Here is a 21,459-nt window from a genome sequence, read left to right on the forward strand (position 1 = left end):
ACCAAGCGACTCAAGGCGAGGGTACTGAACTTCGCATGCGGAGCTTGCCGCTACAATGGAGTCGGGCGGAGAAGCTAAGCGACTCAAGGCAAGGTGTTGAACCTTGAAGGGCTGGGCATAGCATCCTACAATCTATGTGTCTGGCCCAGGTGATCAGCTCGTGTTGTAGTGTAATGGCGCCTGATGCTTTGCTGCATCACTAGTTTGGTGATTGGTGCCTAGCTGTGTTGGCTATCTATCGAGGGCTATGCAGCGATGCTACTTAGAGTTTTATAATGTAGTTACGGTCGAGTGGTGCGCAGCGAGACTACCGTCGAGAACTGGTCCGCAGGGCCGCTACGGTCCAGGGAACGAGCTGCTAGCGATAGGTGGGCAGCGCGACCATTGAAAGCTGGGCAACGAGACTATCGAGGGTTGAACAGCGGGGCTGAGCTTCCGACTCGAAATATTAATATCACCTTGGGAGTGCACTATCATGCATAACATCAGCTCTTCATGTATTTTAACTATGCCCCTTCGTAATCACTCATGCATGGTGTTGTACCGACTCTATCCCCCCCCTCTCTTTTTTTATTTAGAGGAGGCAAAGACGGATGTATAGCCGCTGAAAGGCGAGATACATAGCTGTTGGAAAGAGCTAGGCGACCCAAGTACTAACAAAAACTGGGTGGCGTGCGGCTGCTGAGGGCTAGGCAGCACGACTGCTAGTCCGACAACGTAACTACTAATGGTTAGGCCTTGCAGCTACTGAGCTGGGCCGCATTGCTACTGAGAGTCAGGCTGCACAACCGCTGAGAGCCAGGCAGCACAACTGCTGAGGGCTAAGCAGCAAGACTAGCGAGGGCCGGTCAACATGAGTGGTGAGAGCTGAGTGGCAAGGCTGCCTGAAGTTGGTCAACACAGTTGCTGATAGCCGAGCAACACAATTACTGAGGAATATTTCGAAATGCTTCACGAGTAGCAGTAGTAGTGTACTACTCTTCTCCCCCTCCTTGTTTTTGAAAATACCAAGCGTATTCTAAAATGTATTTGCTGAGTGGGGCTTGCGGTGTGCGAGTGTAAAGTTGCTGGTTTTTGTTGTTGAACCAGTCCATTAAAAAATATAATTTAATGGAGGCTCAAAAAAAATGATGAAACCCAAAAGCTTCTAAGCCCAAAAAGGATTGCTTAGCCCAAAAACCCCAAAATTAGACTATTAAGAGTCCATTTAAAATACTTAGCCCAATTTCTCTCTTTTTTTTTTTTAAATACCAAGGGGTGTGGGTCGCATTGTCTCTTCTAAAGTTGGTCTTACTTGGCCATTTAATGCTTATTGAGACAACCCAATTGAAATATCAATGAATTACTTGGCCTGCTTGTAGCTTGTGAGTCCAAGATGAGAAGTAGTAGCCCAATTACAAGTTGTGAGCCCAAGTATTGGCAGCCCATTTGATTAATTAGCCCAAATACTGATTTAGGGTACGCCCAACATTGTGTTCAAATTTTGGAAACAGAAGACCCGTCGTTTGGGACTCAACGTCGAACGAACAGGTTTGAGGTTGTCTTCTCGCTGAAATCGCACCCGTGCAATGGCGAACGATCTTTGGTTCGTCGCTGGAGAACAACCATCGAGAGTGGATCGGAGTTACAGCTCCGACAGCGACGTTTGTCTGGGGTCGTCAATAGCTATTTTCGGAGGCTTCTCAACTGGGTCAGAAGCAATTGGCGGTACTCGGGCTTGATTGCTCCGATGGGGAAATCGTTCCAGTTCTTCGACGGTGTAGACAAGATCGGAACATCAGATTGCGCTAGGTTTAGGTCAGGGTGATGCTTTTCTGGCAAAGTTTTGCTCTGATGGGTCCGGTGGCGGTATTCTTGGCGATGACAATGGCGATTGGTGGATCGGGGTTACGACTCCGACAGCGACACTTATGGTTTTGGTCATCTGGTGATAGCGATATATCGAGGAAACAAGCAGCCGGAGACTGGATATGGTCCGGCTATGGTGGATCTGCAGTTGGCGATTGGATGTCATCGAACATAAAGTAGGTCGGAGCAATGCTTTCATCACTGCTAGGGCTTCTGTGGTCGCTTGTCATGGAGTAACGACAGTCGACCGGTGATGGACTGATTAAAATCACCGATTGGGTGTTCCATGGAAGGGATGGATCAGGTCGGCTCCAACTCTTGACTTTCTACCAGCTTTTTTGACCGTGTAGGGCCCGCACGCCTTTTTATATTTGGAGAGTAGCAGCGAATGTCAGGCAAAGCTATAGTTTTGTCTTTGTGTATCGAGAATTGGACCAAGTGGTCCCACCCGAAAATGCTTTTGTCTTTTTTAGTATATTGTGTACACCCGTACTACCCTTTTTTTTTTCTTTTTTTGGCTCTGTTGACTGAAAACAAACACCAACTATTTCTCTCTTTTTTTATACTATTTCTTGTGCTGTAAACTGTGACAGTGATATGGTAATTTGTATTTTTTTAGTGTAGTAAAAGATAATGAGATGTATCTTGTAATAAAAACAGGCACTACTTTCTTCTCTTTTTTTTTTTTTTTGAAAACCATTAACCAAAATAGTAAATCTATAGGGTAGAAGTAATTTTTACCCTTTGAAATGTGCAAAAATTACACCACAACTTAAATAGACTTGTGCATTTAGACTTATTACTGAAATAGTCCTTTGATGATATGACATCTGAAAGATGGTAAAAACTCATAAGAATTCTCTTGCTTTTCAAAACTACCGAAGATAAATGGAAAGGCATAAATTAAATGAAGTTTCTGAAAAGTTATGAAGTGAGGGTGGGTTAAGACCCATCGAAACTTCTCCTCTCTTTTTTTTTTGAAAGGTCTGAGATGTGCACCAGCAACATAACTAGGTTGTGTACAACCAATTATTGCAAAGATAGAACTACACACCACAAATCATAGCTAAAAACGATTTTCGATAATATGTGAACTGAAGATGAAATAAAAACTCTTAAAAACATCTTTTCTCCCTATTTGCTGAACAAATCCCATATTACAAGTGAAAAAATGGGTCTGAGGTGGGATGTTGCTCATAAAACTTTTTTTTTCTTCAGCTTGCTCAACAAGCTATCAAGATGTGGGCAAGAACAGATCTTGAAAAAACTTTGTCTTCCTTCTTGAAGCTTTGAAGGAAACATTAAATAGACAACCATTGTTTTGCCAAGGAAATCAGAAACCAAACAACGATTTTTGGAAAACAAGTAGAGATGAGGTAAAAACCATGAAAACTTCATTTCTTCTCCACTTTTTGAAAAAACCATCAAATTATAAACAAAAAAACGGATCTGAAATATCTTTCCAAGCACCATAAATGCTCAGATGAGCTGAAAACTTGTACAAGTATTTAGATCCGAGCTTAAAAACGGAAACAACTCTAAGGATATGAGCAAGAACACTAAGTAAATAAAGAGTTCTGAAAGATAGAACATATCAGATTAAGAGATCTAAGGGTGGATAATCCGATCTGGACAGATCTCGGCAAGAATCAAGCAGATCTGAACCAGATGATGCTAAACATGAACAGATCTGAGCAAACCTGAGCTGAAGCACCATAGATCTGAACAAATCTGAGGGAAAAACGAGCTTGCAACTAGCTGAGGCTTTTGCTACTTGAACGGGTCCGGGATGGCGCCAAATGATGGGACATCGCCCTCCGGCGAGTCTTCTGGTCTTCTGTTGCGGCGGAGATCTGCTAGTCACAATCAGAGAGACGCATTAGAGCCGCCCCAAGGACTGTGCCCCGGGAGCGGAATTTGACGGTCAAGTTAGATCAGCTAGAAGATCTGAGATGGTCCTCCATAGCTGGAGAGAACCATCTTGGTGCTAGTGGTGTGGTGGCTGACGGCTGCGGGTGGCGGCTAAGCCACTCGGCCGGAGTATAGTGGCGGCTGAACCACTTGGGGAAGATCCCGGGAAAGGTCCCCCTCCATGGAGGAGATACTATTCATTATATAGGGGACAGTTAGGTCATACCTTGGGCCGTCCCAATTCAAGCCCAACTAACAAGGATTTAGGCAAGGCCGCCCGGAGGCGCCGGGCGGGGCTGGCGGGCGCGCATCAGGAGAGGATGGCAAGGGAGCGTCTGGCTGAGTCGGCAGGAGAGTCCCCAGCAGGGCTGGCAAGGGAGTCCCCAGCAAGGCTGGCAAGGGAGCGCCAGGCAAGGCTGGCAGGAGCGCGCCAGGCTAGGCTGGCGCGCTAGAGCAGTCTAGGCCACGCCAGTGGACCATATCTCATCACGGCCCGAAACTCGAATTCGAGATCGAATGATTTCTAGCCGAAACAATCTAAATGAGAATCGAATATCTCATTGATAGTAGTCCAATGTTTAAAAGACAGATGAAAACGAACGTCGGTGGAAGAAGTTTTAAATTTTTAACGGACATTTCCTGTCCCCGCATGTTAAAAATATAATAATAAAAATAACATCAAAGTTAGCCGATGGAGTCTAAATGAAAGCTATAGAGCTTAGTCTCACCTACGCGTGGATATAAAGAACGTCAAAAACGGAGCTCGTATGCGAAAGTTACGCAAGTTTGAAGTCTGCTTAATTGAGTACGCCCAACGTAATTTTGGAGTAAGCCCAGCATACTCGGAACCGTCTTAGCTACGCATGCAATGACGTCACTCGAGTACATATGCATGCAATGACGTCGCGTACGCCCAACGTAATCCCAGATTCAGCACCATATAAATAGAATGTGAGGGCAACCGATTCCTTTGCTTATTTTCTCTTCTCTCTCTCTTCTGTTTTGCCTCGATTTTCGTGCAAGAAATAACCCGAAGCCCCGGTATCATTCTCGATCCCCGATGCAAGTCCTGAATCCCCAAAGATCCTAAGAAGTGAAATTTCCAAGACGAAACTCTGCGCACGAGAAGCCCGGTTTTTGTGAAGATCTCCCAGTTTCATCAAACAATACTAGTTCTACAAGCCATAGTGCTGTTCGATCAACTTCTAATCAAGTGAGTGTATAGTTACTTTCTTATAACACATAAATATAAAGTATTAGATATGAAATACGTGCTATGTGTTATATATTATTTGTCTATTTGAGATGGACTTGGAATTGAAGTTTTTATACGGGTGTTAAATGATTTAAACTGTATATGTATTTTATATCTACAAATATATTGGGTAGAACATGGGTAGATGAAATAGTGGCGACTATGAGATGTAGTGCCTATTGAGTAAGCCTTGGTGATGATGCGACTTTGTGCCTATTGAGTAAGCTTTGGTGACGATGCGACTTCGTGCCTATTGAGTAAGCTTTGGTGACGATGCGACTTCGTGCCTATTTTATAAACCTTGGTGACGATGTGACTTCGTGCCTATTAAGTAAACCTTTGTGACTATGGAGTTAGCGCCGGATAGCTATAGATTTAGTATCTGACGGATAAATTTTTGGCAGCAATGGACTTCATGCCAATTCCTTAGGTAAATGCTTAGGAACGAATGAATGAAAGACAATTGGTTCTTAAGGTAAAACCTTAAGAAATAAAGGAGATAATGGGGATGGGTATTTGGGTTGATTGTTTGATGATTGAATATAATAAATAAATTATTGTGGGTTGAAAACCCTATATGCTCACCAGGCTACCAAGCCTGACCCACTAGTTTTCTTTGTATCATAGGTATCAATACGAAGACATATTTCACTGAGAGATTAAAGGAGATGTAAACCATTAGTGTAAATAAATGTAAGTTCTATTTATGCTTATGTGTCTGTATCGGAACATGACACCCTGAGATTTTGTTATATGTTGAAAATACATTCTCTTTGAGAAACGTTTTGATAAATTCTTATCATATTTTGTTTTGGGAACAAATTCCGCAACAATTTTCTTTAAACGATTACTCTGATTTTAAAAACAAAGCATAAAAAAATCGGTCTTTTCTGGCTGTGAAATTGGGGATGTCACAGAACCGGGGCATAGGGTCTTACTTTATCATTCATGATTGATGTTATTTCCAGGCAAGTTAAGATGAAGGTGGATTGGCCCTTTTGTTGTGATCAAGACTTTTGACCATGGGGCGGTGGAAATTCAAAGTGAATAAACGGGACAAATTTTCAAAGTCAATGAGCACCGTTTGAAGCCATTCTATTAAGGTTTCAATGCAAATGCTCTTGAAATCATCCATTTAGATGTCTCGAGATGTTGAAGCAAGCAAGAAGGACGTCTTGCCAAAGACGTTAAAAAAGGCAATTTTGGAAAGCATTGTCTTCCATGACTTTGAACTCGAATAAAGGAGTGATGAAGATGTTTTGATGTTTATTTTGAAGTTATCTTTGAAGAAAATAAGTTTTCCAAGTGTTTAAGCCTTCAAATGCAAGCCAAGAATCCCAACAAGTTGAAGCGAAACGAAATCGGAGACTGCAACCAGCACGCGCTCGCGTGGCCCTGCGCGCCCCTCTTACGCGACCACCATGCGCAGACACACCTAATCGAATGGAGCTAGTCGCGATTGAAACACTTTAACTGCAACATGCATGCGGCCGCGTGCTCCCCTTGCGCAACCCACGCAGCTGCCGACGACCAAGCCTTATATTTGTTGACCATCTTTGACTTTCGTTGACCAGGTGGTTAAATGAGTTGACTAACATTGACTTATGTTGACCGAACTTGACCATGGATTAAAACTTTCTGCTACTCATCTTCTTCATTCAAACCCTAACAAATCCCACCCTTTTCTCTCAAACTCTCAAGAACATCCTTGTGGCCATGGAAGTTCGCCTGTAGTGACTCCAGGGCATGAGGCAAAGCCTCATGTTTGCAGCGGGGGATTAGTCGGTGCGCGAAAGCTGGCCCGAAAACCCTCGTTAGGGAAGTTCCCTTTCCAAAAAAAAAAACTCTCAAGAACACAAACACCCACCTCTCACTAAAATTCAATTTCCCAGAGTTCTACCGGTCGGAATCCCGCGAGACCACCCCCATTTTTCATCCTCTACAAACCCCACCCAAAATTTCCTCCGATCCGCCACCAAAATTAGGGGCACCACCACCACCATCTCGCCACTTTTCGACCATTTCCGGCCAACTCCGGCTACTTCTCTCAATTCCGACACTGCCAAAGTGTTTCTTTTTCCAAGCTCTATACATCCCACCGAACAAAACCTCAAAATCTCACCAAAAATTTCGCTGGAAATTTTGAGCCACCATGGGCTGCCGCCGGATTTTTTTCAAAAATCAAAGTTGAAAATATTGTTTGAGTAAACAAGTCTTGCATTTTGACACCCACAAACAACCACAAAGCTTTAGGTGCACGGTAGTGGGTTTTGGGTTCAAGTTCAATTTTTGGGACAAAAACTTCTTTTCTTGGCTTTCATTACATTGCATTGTTCTAATACGATAATTGCATCCAATTATGTTTTGAAAATTGCCTAGGATCGCTAGTTATTGCCCGGTTTATTTAGAAAATTTGGTTTGAGAATAGTTGAAATTGGTTAATTTACTTGGAAATTTGATTAAAAAGTGTTTAAACATTGGTTGAGATTTGCTCATTTTGTCTAGAAATGCTGCCGAATTTTTGTTAGAATTGTCAAATAAAACCGAGTGGTGTTATTTGAAACCATTTTAAATTGTTAAAAGTTGGGTGCAATTATTTATTGGAATTTTTGCATTTGGTTTAAATATAGTTGTATTATTTTGAGAGTGGTGAGAGAGGGATTACTTTGGTAAATTGTTTTTGATATTGTATGTCTTTAAAATGGGAACTTGCATTATCAGTCAATTCAACTTGATGCAAACTAGCCGTGTCTACATGATTTTCAAACTAGCTCTAACTGATAACTAGGAACTTGCATTCGATGCAAACTAGTCGTGTCTACATGATTTTCAAACAATTCATTGTAGGTCTTAATTAGTTTGAAACCATTATCAGTCAATTCGACTCAATCTTCTATTATTGGAATTGTCCTCCGTGTTTCTTCGATGATTGCCATTTTGTTCACAAATTATCGTATGTCTTCACACATGGCAATGAGGAGCATTTGTATGTTATACAATACTACTTTTCTCTGGTCCTCAACCGGTGAAGGCAGTAATGAGATTTCCAGCATTACCATTTGTTGTTTATCACGTTGATAATCACAAATCATTTCTAATGCACTCGTATCAATAAGGCATCATTGGTCGTCTTCAAGACGTGATATAGCATACTCTATGGGGAACTCATCTCCATCGTTCGAGTCACTGGATGTTGGAGACTGAAAACAGAATATACCTAAATTATATTACTATATTATTTAAAAACCAATGTGCATAAAACTATTTAATAATAATAATAATAATAATAATAATAATAATAATAATAATAAACACTTCCTGAAACATATTCATAAAAAAAAAACATAATTTCAACAAGTCTATCATAACAGGTTTGTCTGCACTTGCTTCGGTACCATATTTCAGAGTCTTATATGTTTCTCCAATTTAAGTTTTAACACTCTTTCCGATTTCTTTCTTAATTTTGTGGGTGCCTTTGTTGGTTTATTTGTTATCTTATTTTGAAAACATCTTCGTTTTTTATCTGGAAAAACAAAATTCCAAGAACATTTTAATACATTACCGTAAAAATAAATTATAATTATAAAAGTATTCTTTTTCGATTTTACCTTTATCAGGTGCAATTCTAAAAGCTTCTGTAAAAAGAATAAAACTTCGTCGTCTGTAAAACCCACTTTTTTAACAACATCCACGCAAATTCGTCTTTAGACTAACATGAGTTATTAAACAGTACTTACCAAAAAATTTATATATTATAGTTATTCTGGATGATCATTCCGGAATAGATCATCGGGTATCGGACCACGTTTATCGTGTTTCGGACCTACATTACCATTCCGGAACCTCTACAATACTTAATTTTGGACTAAAGCAACCGACCAGAAACACATTACAAACTACTTACATGACATTCATACATGTACAACGAGAAAAAGATTAAAAAAAAGGATAATTTGGATATTCCATAGTTGTTCCTCGTATTCCGGACAATTCTGGACTACGTAAATCGTTTCAGAAAATCAAATGCAAAATAACTTAAAGTGTAGAACTTACTTGGTTTGACGAATTCATGCTCAACATTTGGTCTGAAAAGCTGGTAGATCGTGTTTCAGATCTACTAATTTTGGAACCCGTATTCCGGATTTTTTGTGTGTGGAACCCATATATATATATATATATATATATATATATATATATATATATATATATATATATATATCATTGGGCTATAGTATTGGGTTTGGGCCGATTTTCGGGTCCGAAATAACCCATTCCAGACCAAAAGGTTTGTTTTCAAAAAAAAATATATTATATTTTAAAAAAAAAACACAAAAAAAATTGTTAGATAACTCGATTTCCTTTTGACAAAATTGTAAGAATGGTCCCCGTGGTTAGGTGGAAATTGCAACTTTGGGCCAAAAAGGTTTGGGCTACCACTTATGGTCCAAAGGTTTACATATTGTTGCCACTTTTTTCCAAAACCTTAGCTGCCGTCATTTTTTCCCCGTTACCATCCATTTGACTTGTCAAAGGGAGGGTATTTTCATTATTCTCTGTTTTACTCCCTTTATTTAATTAATAAAACCCTCTTACATATTTCCCCCTGATCGCCATACAGATAAAAGCGTCGATCCAACTCACATTTATAGTCCTAATCAGACAGTTAGTTGATTCGATTGTCATTAATTGAGGATCAAGAACCCTAATCCCATTTCCAGGTTGTGAGCTTTGATTAGGCGAGTTGATCAGTTAATGCAAATACCAATTTGGAATGTAAGGTTGTATAAGAAACCATTCAATGCAAGGGTGGTTTATGGTACGTATTTTTTATTTTGCTCACGAAGTTGCATTTTTTTTTTGTGAAATCCTCTTATCTAAAACTTCTTTTTTGTTCTTGTTTTGAAGATGGACACCCTACTCTGTTTACCATCAAGCTACATCATGAGGGTGAGTTCACAAAGTTTCCAGATGTGAACTACATTGATGGAACTGTGACATACGTCGACATGGTGGATATATGATAGTTTCATTTTATTTATTTTTATAGTTTATTTTAGCACATTTCATTCGCATTTTAGTTAATTTCCATGCATATTTTCCTTTTTGTTATTTTATGACCATTTCAGGTACTTTCTAGTTTCTTAAGCATAATTGCAGATTTTTTAGAGACTAACGGAGTGGAATCTTTGAGAGGCGATTGGACTTGGAGGACAATGAGGATTTTGGGTTTGATGGCTATGGAGGTGATTCATGGAGTGGGCTTGTCAATTACTTGAAGGCATGGAAGAAGTGAACTTTAGATTTGCAAGATGCGAGAGAATATTCGAGTGTGCGGAGATTGATGATCGGGCATTTGCGGAAGCTATGAGTGATTTGGAAAAGGCAAATTGGGCTCAAATTGAAGACATATTGAAGAAAAATTTGATCGGGCTCAAAATGGGCCAATGGTTAAGTTGTGGAGGCCCAAGACAAGAAGAAGCCAAAAACTCGTCACTCTCACGCGGCCCACGTAAGGTTTCCATGCGGTCTGCGTGGATTCCTGCAGGGGTATTTTTGGGATTTTGTTTGGAGCTCTATATTGGGAAGGTTGGTATGCCACTTTAGGATTATCTTGGACATCCGATTTTGGAGCAATTCTCTGGAGATTTTGAAGCACTTTGAAGGCCAAGAACCCTAAAGAACTTCATCATTTTTTACTCTTAATCTTGTTCAATGTTTGGTATAATCTCTTCTAACTTTGTTTTCTTGTGTTTAGCCATGTTAGGCTAAACTAAAATTGGTTGACTTTGGTGAAATCTTTTGAGTAGTTGTTGAATGTTGAAGAATCCATAAACTTGCTCTTGAATCTTTATGGAATGTTTTGTGTTTTAACATATTATCACTACTTATATGTTTTTATTCATGAGTTTAAATGTGATTGTTGTGATTAGTTGGCTAATTTCTTGATTAAGTAAAAGATCCTCAAATTAGCAAGCAACATATGATTTTTGTGTTAGTTTTGTTTCACACAATCATAAAAACATTTCCTCCAACATGGTAGTGAAAGCATTTGACTCCTTTTGGATTGTGTGACTTTTTAGTTCTTAATGCTAGTTGACTTTCACTAATTACATGCTTAATGGAAATTGTGACTTTAACTAAGGAAATTGTTATGAGCTTCTCTAACCATTTCAAAAACTAAGAATAGTCTAGGTAATCTCAAGCTTCTTGGATTTCTATAGCCAAATTAAGGATTTAAAACAAGTATTGCACCATTAGATTCTAATGATATGGTCATCAAAAAGTCAAAGTGAGGAAACATTAAGTCAACCATCTTTCTCTTATTGATTTTACATCAAACTATTGTTTTTGTTGAAATTGTCTATTTAAATCTTAGTTTAATCCTAGTTTATTTCAAGTATTTCAAAAGACCAACCCCCCCCCCCCCCCCCATTTTTAATTTATTGTTATTTTTACAAGTATTTTAACACATAGATTTTCATAGAGTTATAAAATTGAACAAATCTTCATGGATACGATTCATTTACCGTTATACACTATTTTAGTGTGCAAGATTTAGGGTTATTAATTTTGTTGGCCTCGACAACCACCAATATATAAGAGTTTTTTTGTTCATGAAATGGATGCCATCATAAATGGGTTTGGATACTCAGTTCCTCCAGTTATTTATTATCATTTTCGGTTGCCCAAGGGAGACATGGATTTTGACTATGTGCCCTAGGAAACAATGATGATGTTCATAATCTTACCCAATATGTGAAGGAGCATAAAGTCATAAGGGTGCACACTGAATAGGGTATGACAAAATTGCTTACTTACTTTATGGCTCCTAAACCTGTTAAAAATGTTATTATTGAGCAATTAGATGAAATTGAGGAACATGAAACCACCACAACTCATAACCAAGCTAGTGATAGGTCACATAGACGCACATCCCCTGTTTTACATAATGATCTGGTAACTTCATCAAAACAAGTTGGAATTATAGGCAATGAAGGAGCTTTGTCATCATCCCCTTAGTATAATAGGAAAATGAGTTGGACCAAGGACAAATATTTTTCATCACGCAGTAAGAAATTAGCCATGGATGATGTTGGTGAAGTTAATGTAGGTGGGGATATGGATCATGCACCTAATGATTTGATGAGGCATCTAATGAATTTGATCTTGTGTTATACCAACAGATTTTACAGTCCAATTCTAAATTTGATAAGGGAGTCAATGAAGATAAGGAAGGGGAGGAAGTAGCTAATGAAGTTAGTGATAATATATATATATATATATATATATATATATATATATATATATATATATATATTGATGAGATATGGTCCATTGGCATGGCCTAGACTACTCTAGCGTGCCAGCCTAGCCTGGCGCGCTCCCGCTAGCCTTTCCTGGCGTTCTCCTGCCAACCTTGCTGGGGACTCCCTTGCCAGCCTCGCTGGGGACTCTCCTGTTGGTTTATAAGAATAAGTCCAGTCCGATGTCATTGGCCGCGTACCAATAACACCAGACTGGGGGACTTGATGAGATATGGTCCACTGGCGTGGCCTAGACTGCTCTAGCGCACCAGCCTGGCCTGACGCGCTCCTGCCAGCCTGGCTTGGCGCGCTCCTGCCAGCCTTACCTGGTGCTCCCTTGCCAGCCTTGTTGGGGACTCCCTTGCCAGCCCTGCTGGGGACTCTCCTGTCGGCTCGGCCAGGCGCTCCCTCGCCTGGCACTCCCTTGCCATCCTCTCCTGGTGCGCGCCCGCCAGCCCCGCCCGGCGCCTCCGGGCGGCCTTGCCCAACTCATTGCTAGTTGGGCCTGAATTGGGCTGGCCCAAGGCCTGACCTAATTGTCCCCTATATAATGAACAATACCTCCTTCGTGGAGAGGGAACTTTCCCTAGACTCTTCCCTCATGGCTCAGCCGCCACCCTAGACTCCGGCCGGGTGGCTCAGCCGCCACCGGCCGCCGTCAACCACCAGCACCAAGATGGTTCTCTCCAGCCATGGAGAACCATCTCAGATCTTCTAGCTGATCTAACTTGACCGTCGGAGCCCGCTCCCGGGGCACAGCCCCTGGGGCGGCTCTAACACGTCTCTGTGATTGTGACTAGCAGATCTCCGCCGCAACAGAAGACCAGAAGACTCGCCGGAGGTCCATGTTCCATCATATATATATATATATACATATATATATATATATATATATATATATATATATATATATATATATATATATATATATATATATATATATGAGGGCTTATGAGATGGATGCTAGAGTTGAAGATGATGTAGATGTGGGGGGTTATGAGATGGATGCTGGAATTAAAGATGAAGTTACTCATAATGTAGATATGATGAAGGAGACTGATGAGAGTGAAAAAGAAAGTGATGAAATAAGTGATGAGGAGGAGGATAGTGATGACAATGACTTTTGGGTAGATGAGGAGAACATAATTCCTGATGTAGAGGTAGATATGAAGGATTTTTACATGAGTGTTGATATGGAAGCTGAATTTATGGAAAAAAGAGTAACAAATCCCATGCATAATGACAGTGATGAAGACCTTGAAGATTTGGATGTAACTAATAATAACCAATGGGATTCAATGGATGAGGGTTCTAATATGGAAAGGAAAATGAGAGGTTTATTAAAATAATTAGGGAAGGAGACAAGGTGCTCTCAAGGAGTAACAACTGGGTTTCTCTATACATCAGATGTTTAGGGCTAAATCTAATGCAAAAAAAACAAGTACAAGGAGATTACAGAAAGCAATAGGAGGTTCTCAGAGATTACATCTAGGAGTTACATTCTACCAATCCAGATACAACTGTGAAGTTAGAATTTGAGTCTGAACCCAACTCTAATTCTACCTCAAGAAGGTTTAAAATAATTTATATGTGTCTGGGTGGAATGAAGACGGGGTTTAGAGCTTGTCTGAGCGATTTTCTAGGTTTCTATGGGGGATTTATGAAAGGCCCTTTCCCATGAAATTTTTAAATACATTTAGGGTAGACCCCAACAATGGAATATACCCCCTAGCTTATGCCATTGTTGAGTGCGAGAACACTTAAAGCTGGAAATGGTTTCTTGAGTCTTTAGGAGATGACATGGACCTATATGCAAACTCAAACTTCACATTTATAAGTGAAAAACAAAAGTTATGTAATTAGTAGTTTGAATTTGCTATATTTAGATATAATATACTAACTATGTTTTATTTCATTACAGGGTTTACAGGCTGCCATTGCTCAGTTGTTCCCATGTGCTGAGCATAGGTATTGTCTCAGGCAGTGTTCTAAAAGGCGCGCCATGGCGTGAGGCGTGGCTTCGCCGTTACGAAAAGCTTCATAACGTTGCTGTTAGGCGTGGCGTGTGGCAAGGCGTGATATGGCGCGCCATGGCGTGTTATGGCGCGTGTTTTTTTCGTTCGAGACACAATTTTTTGCTCTTTGTTAATTTTTTCAAATCAGAGATACAAGTATTATGGTTTTTGTTAACTTTTTGTTATTATTTATTGATCTAACACTTCTAAAAAGCAGTTATATTTAATATAAATTTATATTTATGTGGTAATATAATTTTAAATTAATACAAAATCGCCGCCTTACATCACGCCTTGAAAAACGCCATGACTCGCCATGGCTCGTTAAGCTTGAGGCTTGACCTTGCCGCCACGCCACGCCTCATGCCATTTAGAACCTTGGTCTCAGGCATATACATGATAATATGAAGAGAAGGCACCATAATCATCTTGGAAGGCCCAAGAACAAGAGAAGGCAATCTAAGGGGGAGAGAAGCCAGAAAAATGGAAAATATGGTAATGATGCTAGTGGGAGTCAAACTCATGGGGCTAGTGGGAGTCAAACTCATGCTGCTAGTGGGAGTCAAACTCATGCTGCTAGTAGGAGTGGGAAGTTGACAAGGAAGTTTATCAGTGTAACTTGCAGCAAGTGTAAAAATGAAGGGTATAATGCTAGAACTTGCAAGGGCCAAGCAAGAAACTGATGGGTTTTGAAGCTACTTTGATGTCTTTTAGGGTTTAAATGTTAATTGCTTATGTTTATTGTATGTTAGGTAGTTGATGTCTTTTGGTGTGGAAGATACATTGATGTCCTTTTTGGTTCTTGATAGCATGTAGACATGTCTAGTATGTATTTTGATTTGTGGGAACATCTTATAAGGAATTTGATGTTATGGTGTATGGTATGTGTAACTTGATGTGAATTGCATATTTTACAATGTTTAAATCATACACAAAATAGAATGGTCAACATATAGATACCAAATATAATTTACATTGACATTTTGTTGCAAAACATGTCTTACATTGCTTACATCTTAAACAAAGTCCACTTTCATGCAACTTACCAAAAGATTACATTGCTTACTGCTTACATCTTCAACATAATACTACCCTACCCAAACTATTACATTCCAAACTAATTGTAAACTAGAACAAACACAAAGAAAATTCAATTGCATAACACGTAAATTTTGAGTCTTATTGTTTGAGCCTTTAATTTGTTGATTGTCCTCAGCAATCCAGGTATGATAGCGTTTGAACGTTCACTACCCAATAAAGCGACACTTGGGCCCCTTCAAAAAAAGAAAAAAAAAACAGCTAACACATATCTTAACATGTAATGGGAGAATAATGATGAAAATACAAAATCCATTTGCTTACCTTAGTAGGGCATCCCCAGAAACATCGACCTAGGTTTTTGTCGTTCCATGAAGTGCGAACAATAGCCATTTTACCACAGAAACACAACACCATTGTCAATTTCTTCAGATGAAAGCGTGAATAGTAACCATGTTAGGGCATGTGATGAAGACGGGAACTAGGGGATAAAAGCTTGAACACCGAAGTATCATCAATATAATATACTAACTATGTTTTATTTCATTACAGGGTTTACAGGCTGCCATTGCTCAGTTGTTCCGATGTGCTAAGCATAGGTATTGTCTCAGGCATATACATGATAATATGAAGAGAAGGCACCATAATCATCCTGGAAGGCCCAAGAAAAAGAGAAGGCAATCTAAGGGGGAGAGAAGCCAGAAAAAGGGAGAGAATGGTAATAATGCTAGTGGGAGTCAAACTCATGGGGCTAGTTGGAGTCAAACTCATGCTGCTAGTGGGAGTGGGAAGTTGACAAGAAAGTTTATCAGTGTAACTTGCAGCAAGTGTAAAAATGAAGGGTATAATGCTAGAACTTGCAAGGGCCAATCCAGAAATTGATGGGGTTTGAAGCTACTTTGATGTCTTTTAGGGTTTAAATATTTATTGTATGTTAGGTAGTTGATTTCTTTTGGTGTGGAAGATACATTGCTGTCCTTTTTGGTACTTGATAGCATGTAGACATGTCTAGTATGTATTTTGATTTGTGGGAACATCTTATCAGGAATTCGATGTTATGTGTATGGTATGTGTAACTTGACGTGAATTGCATATTTTACAATGTTTAAATCATACACAAAATAGAATGGTCAACATATAGATACCAAATATAATTTACATTGACATTTTGTTGCAAAACATGTCTTACATTGCTTACATCTTAAACAAATTCCACTTTCATGCAACTTACCAAAATGTTACATTACTTACTACTTACATCTTCAACATAATATTACATTCCAAACTACTTGTAAACTAGAACAAACACAAAGAAAATTCAACTTCATAACACGTAAATTTTGAGTCTTGTGGTTTGAGCCTTCAATTTGTTGATTGTCCTCAGCAATCCAGGTATGATGACTTTTGAACGTTCACACATTGGACCATCATACTACCCAATAAAGCGACACTTTGATCCCTTCAAAAAAAAAAAAAAAACTAACACAGATCTTAACATGTAACAGGAGAATAATGATGAAAATACAAATCCATTTGCTTACCTTAGTAGGGCATCCCCAGAAACATCGACCCGGGTTTTTGTCGTTCCATGAAGTGCGAACAATAGCCATTTTACCACAGAAACACAACACCATTGTTAATTTCTTCATTTGAAAGCGTGAATAGTAATCGTGTTATGGTCTGTGAAGAAGACGGGAACGAGGGGATAAAAGCTTGAACACTGAAGTATCATCTATCTTATACGAGGGTTTTATTAATTAAATAAACGGAATAAAACAGTGAATGACGAAAATATCCTCCTTTTGACAAGTCAAATGAATGGTAACATGGAAAAAGTTAGTTATGGTTTTGGATTTTGGATCGTGAATGGTAGCCTAAACTTTTTTTGATCTAAATTGACAATTTCCATTTACCACGGGACTATTCTTTGCAATTTTGTCTTTCCTTTTTAATAACATAAAACATTCTATTATTAATATGATATTTAAATTTAGTGGATGTAATCATTGATGGCGGTAGAGCAGTTTGGTTAGGTGGGACTGTGTGCCTGAGGATTGCATATAATATGCGGATGTGATCATGTGAATAAACCAGACCCGTGGACAATTTTTGCAAACCCCTTCCTTCCGCTCACACGTTACTGTGTGAGATATTTCGATGGAAAGCAACGCAGAATCCCCACTACTTACCTCTACCACAAAAAACGCTCACTTCGTCGGCGACGTCGAAGATATCCCTCCGATCAACGGAATAAATGATTTCTTTGTCCAATTTGGCGTCGAATCAAAGAAGCTCTGGTACCTTGCCGGTCCTGCAATTTTCACTACTGTCTTTCAGTATTCACTCGGTGCTATTACACAAACGTTCGCCGGTCATGTAGGAACACTTGATCTCGCAGCTGTCTCCGTCGAGAACTCTGTCATTGCCGGTTTCTCTTTCGGAGTCATGGTTAGTATTTTGTCAAATCATTCTGAAATAAAATTAACGATTTGAAATCAAAATTTCCCCCAAGTAATTTGTATGATTGTTCGAAGAGAAATCAACAGATCGAAACTCGATTGATTTTGATGTGTGTATGATGTATGAAATCAACATCAACAGGTTGGAATGGGGAGCGCGTTAGAGACTTTATGTGGGCAAGCATTTGGAGCAGGTCAGGTGGATATGTTAGGAGTATATATGCAGAGATCGTGGGTTATCCTGTTCGTCACTGCCCTCATTTTGTTGCCCCTCTACATCTTCGCAACTCCTTTACTTCTCTTGATCGGACAAACCCATGATATATCTCACGCGGCGGGGCAGATGGCCATATGGATGATTCCGCAGCTTTTTGCTTACGCCTTCAACTTTCCGATCGCCAAGTTTCTTCAAGCTCAGAGTAAGATAATGGTGATGGCTTACATATCTGCGGTGGCGCTGGTTATACATACCATTTTTAGCTGGCTGTTGATGTTGAAGTTAGGATGGGGGTTATGGGGCGGAGCTATCGTGCTCAACCTTTCATGGTGGTTCATGGTGATTGCTCAGATGATCTATATTTTCAGTGGGACTTGTGGTCGAGCATGGTCAGGGTTTAGTTTGGGCGCTTTCAGTAATCTGTGGAGCTTCGTTAAGCTTTCCTTAGCATCAGCTATCATGCTTTGGTATGTTAAATTACTTTTTTACCCCTTTCATTTGAAATCAAAACGACAACTTTCTTTATCAATGTGATTCTATGTTGGCCATTAAGTAATTTTTTTTTAAAATAATTTGTGCAGCCTGGAAACATGGTATTTTATGGCATTGGTACTTTTTGCTGGATATTTAAAGAATGCTGAAATTGCAGTTGATGCACTCTCAATATGGTTAGTATTATTTCCATTATGTAAGAATTCTTTTATTGATAATCAGTTTGTATAAATTATTGATAACATAAGTTCTGTTGCATTTATTACGTATATCTTTATAAAATATATTATAGATACTTAATTATCTAGTTGGATGATATGTATGTAAATGGTTTAATATTTTATATTTTAAAACTTTTTGGAAATATATTTAGTTATTTATTTGACAAACCTTATATTTACATCTGCATGAAAATGTTCTAAACTTTATCTTTTTTCATTTATCATTTGGTGATATAAGCAAAGAAAGATTCCCACCAAATTTTGCAACATATTTTATTTGATAATATTAATATTAATTTTAATAATATATGCCTAATATGTCAAAATTGACCAATGTTCTCGTAGGAAAACTTCAATTTGTACTCTCATGTTTATCGCTGTATGAATTGATTTGGTAAGTGGTTTATTAGGTAACATGGGGCCCACATATGCTTTTCGAATAAGCACATGTGAACTCGTTGTGTCCTCATCAATAAGTTATAAAAGTCATAGACTATGTCTATAAGTATTCAAGATAGAAAAGCGACACATCAAATATCATGCTCATATTTATTTGGCAGTGATTCAATGGTTTCATTAATTGCTTCCTTTTATGTAGTTACTTTTTCATTTTTCTACTTCTATAATATTCTCTATTCAATTCTTGTGTTTGTTCTTTAAACTTTTAATATAAGTATATTGATTCAAAATGAAATTATCTGTTTATACTTTATACCTCCCAACTATACGGTAACTTATGTAATAGTTTTTTTAAATTTGCCCAAACATAATATTATAATTTTATATTTTAATTGCTCGCTTATTTGGCCTATTAAATATTTTCTTTTAAATAACTTTTGCAGCACAAACATTGTTGGGTGGGCAGTTATGATAGCAATCGGATTCAATGCAGCTATCAGGTTAGTTATTTTCTCAGAATAAATATCTTTCGTTCAAAAAAACAAATAGTTAATTTAATTCCACACAATAAATAAATCCAAAAAATGAATTTTGTATTTTGTTTGCAGTGTAAGGGTGTCAAACGAATTAGGGGCAGCCCACCCAAGAACAGCCAAGTTCTCAGTGGTGGTAGTGATTTTTTTTGCATTTATAATCGGCGTTTTATTGGCCATAATTCTGGCTATTTTCCGGCATCAATATCCAGCCTTATTTGCTGATAATTTACAAGTTCAAGAAGCTGTTTACGCTCTTACCCCATTGTTAGGGGCATGCCTTATCATTAACAATATCCAACCCGCACTTTCTGGTATGTGTTTTTCATATTTTATGTATTCTTGCAATTTTATGAGTACTAAAACTTTCAATATGTGAAAAATGTAGGGGTTGCAATTGGGGCAGGATGGCAGGCTGTGATTGCTTACATAAATATAGCATGCTACTATATCTTTGGTGTTCCTTTGGGGCTCACTTTGGGATTTGTAGCCAAGTGGGGTGTAAAGGTTGATACACAATTACTAATCCTTGTCTTACTACATCATGCAATATTGTTTGTATTGTCTTCAATATACAAAATTATTGGGAAAATGGTCTCAAAGATCACTAACAACTCTCACAATGAAAATAATAAAGATCCCCCAACATCCCTCACTTAGACTAATCTATCAAGCCAATCACAAATTAAATCCATACTTTCCAAAAATTTAACAGATACATTTTACGTACACTCTAAAACAAGTGAAGTGAAGAAAAAAAAGAATCAATTACTTAAATTATATTTGATTGGGCACTTTGGCATCAAAACTTTGGACTTCTTTTATAACTTGATGACCAATCCATCATTTTCAACTGGTCATCTTTATTTTAGCCAAATCTCAACAAAAACATGGAATTATATGACGTAAATTTGATTTGTATACTAAATCTTGCAAAAAAATGTAGGGTATATGGGTAGGCATGTTGACGGGAACCGTGGTACAGACTTTGATCTTAATTTGGATTTGCTTCCGAACCAACTGGGAAAAAGAGGTATTTTTCTCCATGCCCAATCGTTTGTTAGAATTTTTATTTTTTGTCCTAAAGAAATTATAATCATCTAATTAGTTTTTAAGCATGATCCTTGTTTTAATTTTGAAATTTAATGCGATTTATTGATGTAAATTACAGGCATCCATGGCGGAAAAGAGAATAAAAAACTGGTCGGGTCAAAAAGCTTTGGAGGGAGAGCAATAAAATGTACAATGAAGTTTGTTTGATCTGAATTTTGATCCGAATCTCTGTGCAATTGCTCATTTAATTAATATCTATATCCCATATGATAATTATTTCATGAAAATAGCATCAAACACAATCATGATATCCAAATCTGATGTAAGATTGGTGTTTTAATGGTAACTGATTTTTCAGATTGCATTAGGAACCTACTACTAAGTATATAAGATAGTGTTTGGTGGACCGAACAACACAAAAAAGTTTTATATCACAATTTGGTAAAAAATTTAGTCCCTCTCAAAATGGTGGAACCTGGTGGGACAAAATAGATATACAAAAAATCCCCAAAGTGAGATGGAATATGTTTGCATGGTGTTGTAGGATGATGTGACATCGTCGAGGGGAGGAAAAGCACATCATTGCACTTCTGGTGTGTGGTGACCTCCACGGTGTTAGAACCATTCACCGTACCATCACATCCATTTAAAATGTCAAAATTTTTAAAATTAATTATTTACCATTTTATTTTATATACCAACCTTTCTTAATCT

At 38.4% G+C, this 21,459-nt stretch overlaps 1 protein-coding gene across 1 annotated transcript; it reads left to right on the forward strand.

The window, feature by feature from the left end:
• The first annotated feature begins 17,440 nt into the window (after positions 1 to 17,440).
• On the forward strand, positions 17,441 to 21,109 carry LOC145070161 (protein DETOXIFICATION 29-like). The gene is made up of 8 exons (XM_079017135.1): positions 17,441 to 17,819; positions 17,973 to 18,514; positions 18,629 to 18,715; positions 19,603 to 19,659; positions 19,768 to 20,006; positions 20,081 to 20,199; positions 20,639 to 20,725; positions 20,864 to 21,109. The coding sequence occupies exons 1-8, from the start codon at positions 17,529 to 17,531 to the stop codon at positions 20,927 to 20,929; spliced, it is 1,488 nt and encodes a 495-aa protein (XP_078873261.1). The 5' UTR covers positions 17,441 to 17,528; the 3' UTR covers positions 20,930 to 21,109.
• Positions 21,110 to 21,459: the final 350 nt, after the last annotated feature.

The sequence above is a fragment of the Lactuca serriola genome, chromosome 1 (genome assembly GCF_051521515.1).
Source record: "Lactuca serriola cultivar US96UC23 chromosome 1, Lser_US96UC23_V15, whole genome shotgun sequence".
NCBI lineage: Eukaryota > Viridiplantae > Streptophyta > Magnoliopsida > Asterales > Asteraceae > Lactuca > Lactuca serriola.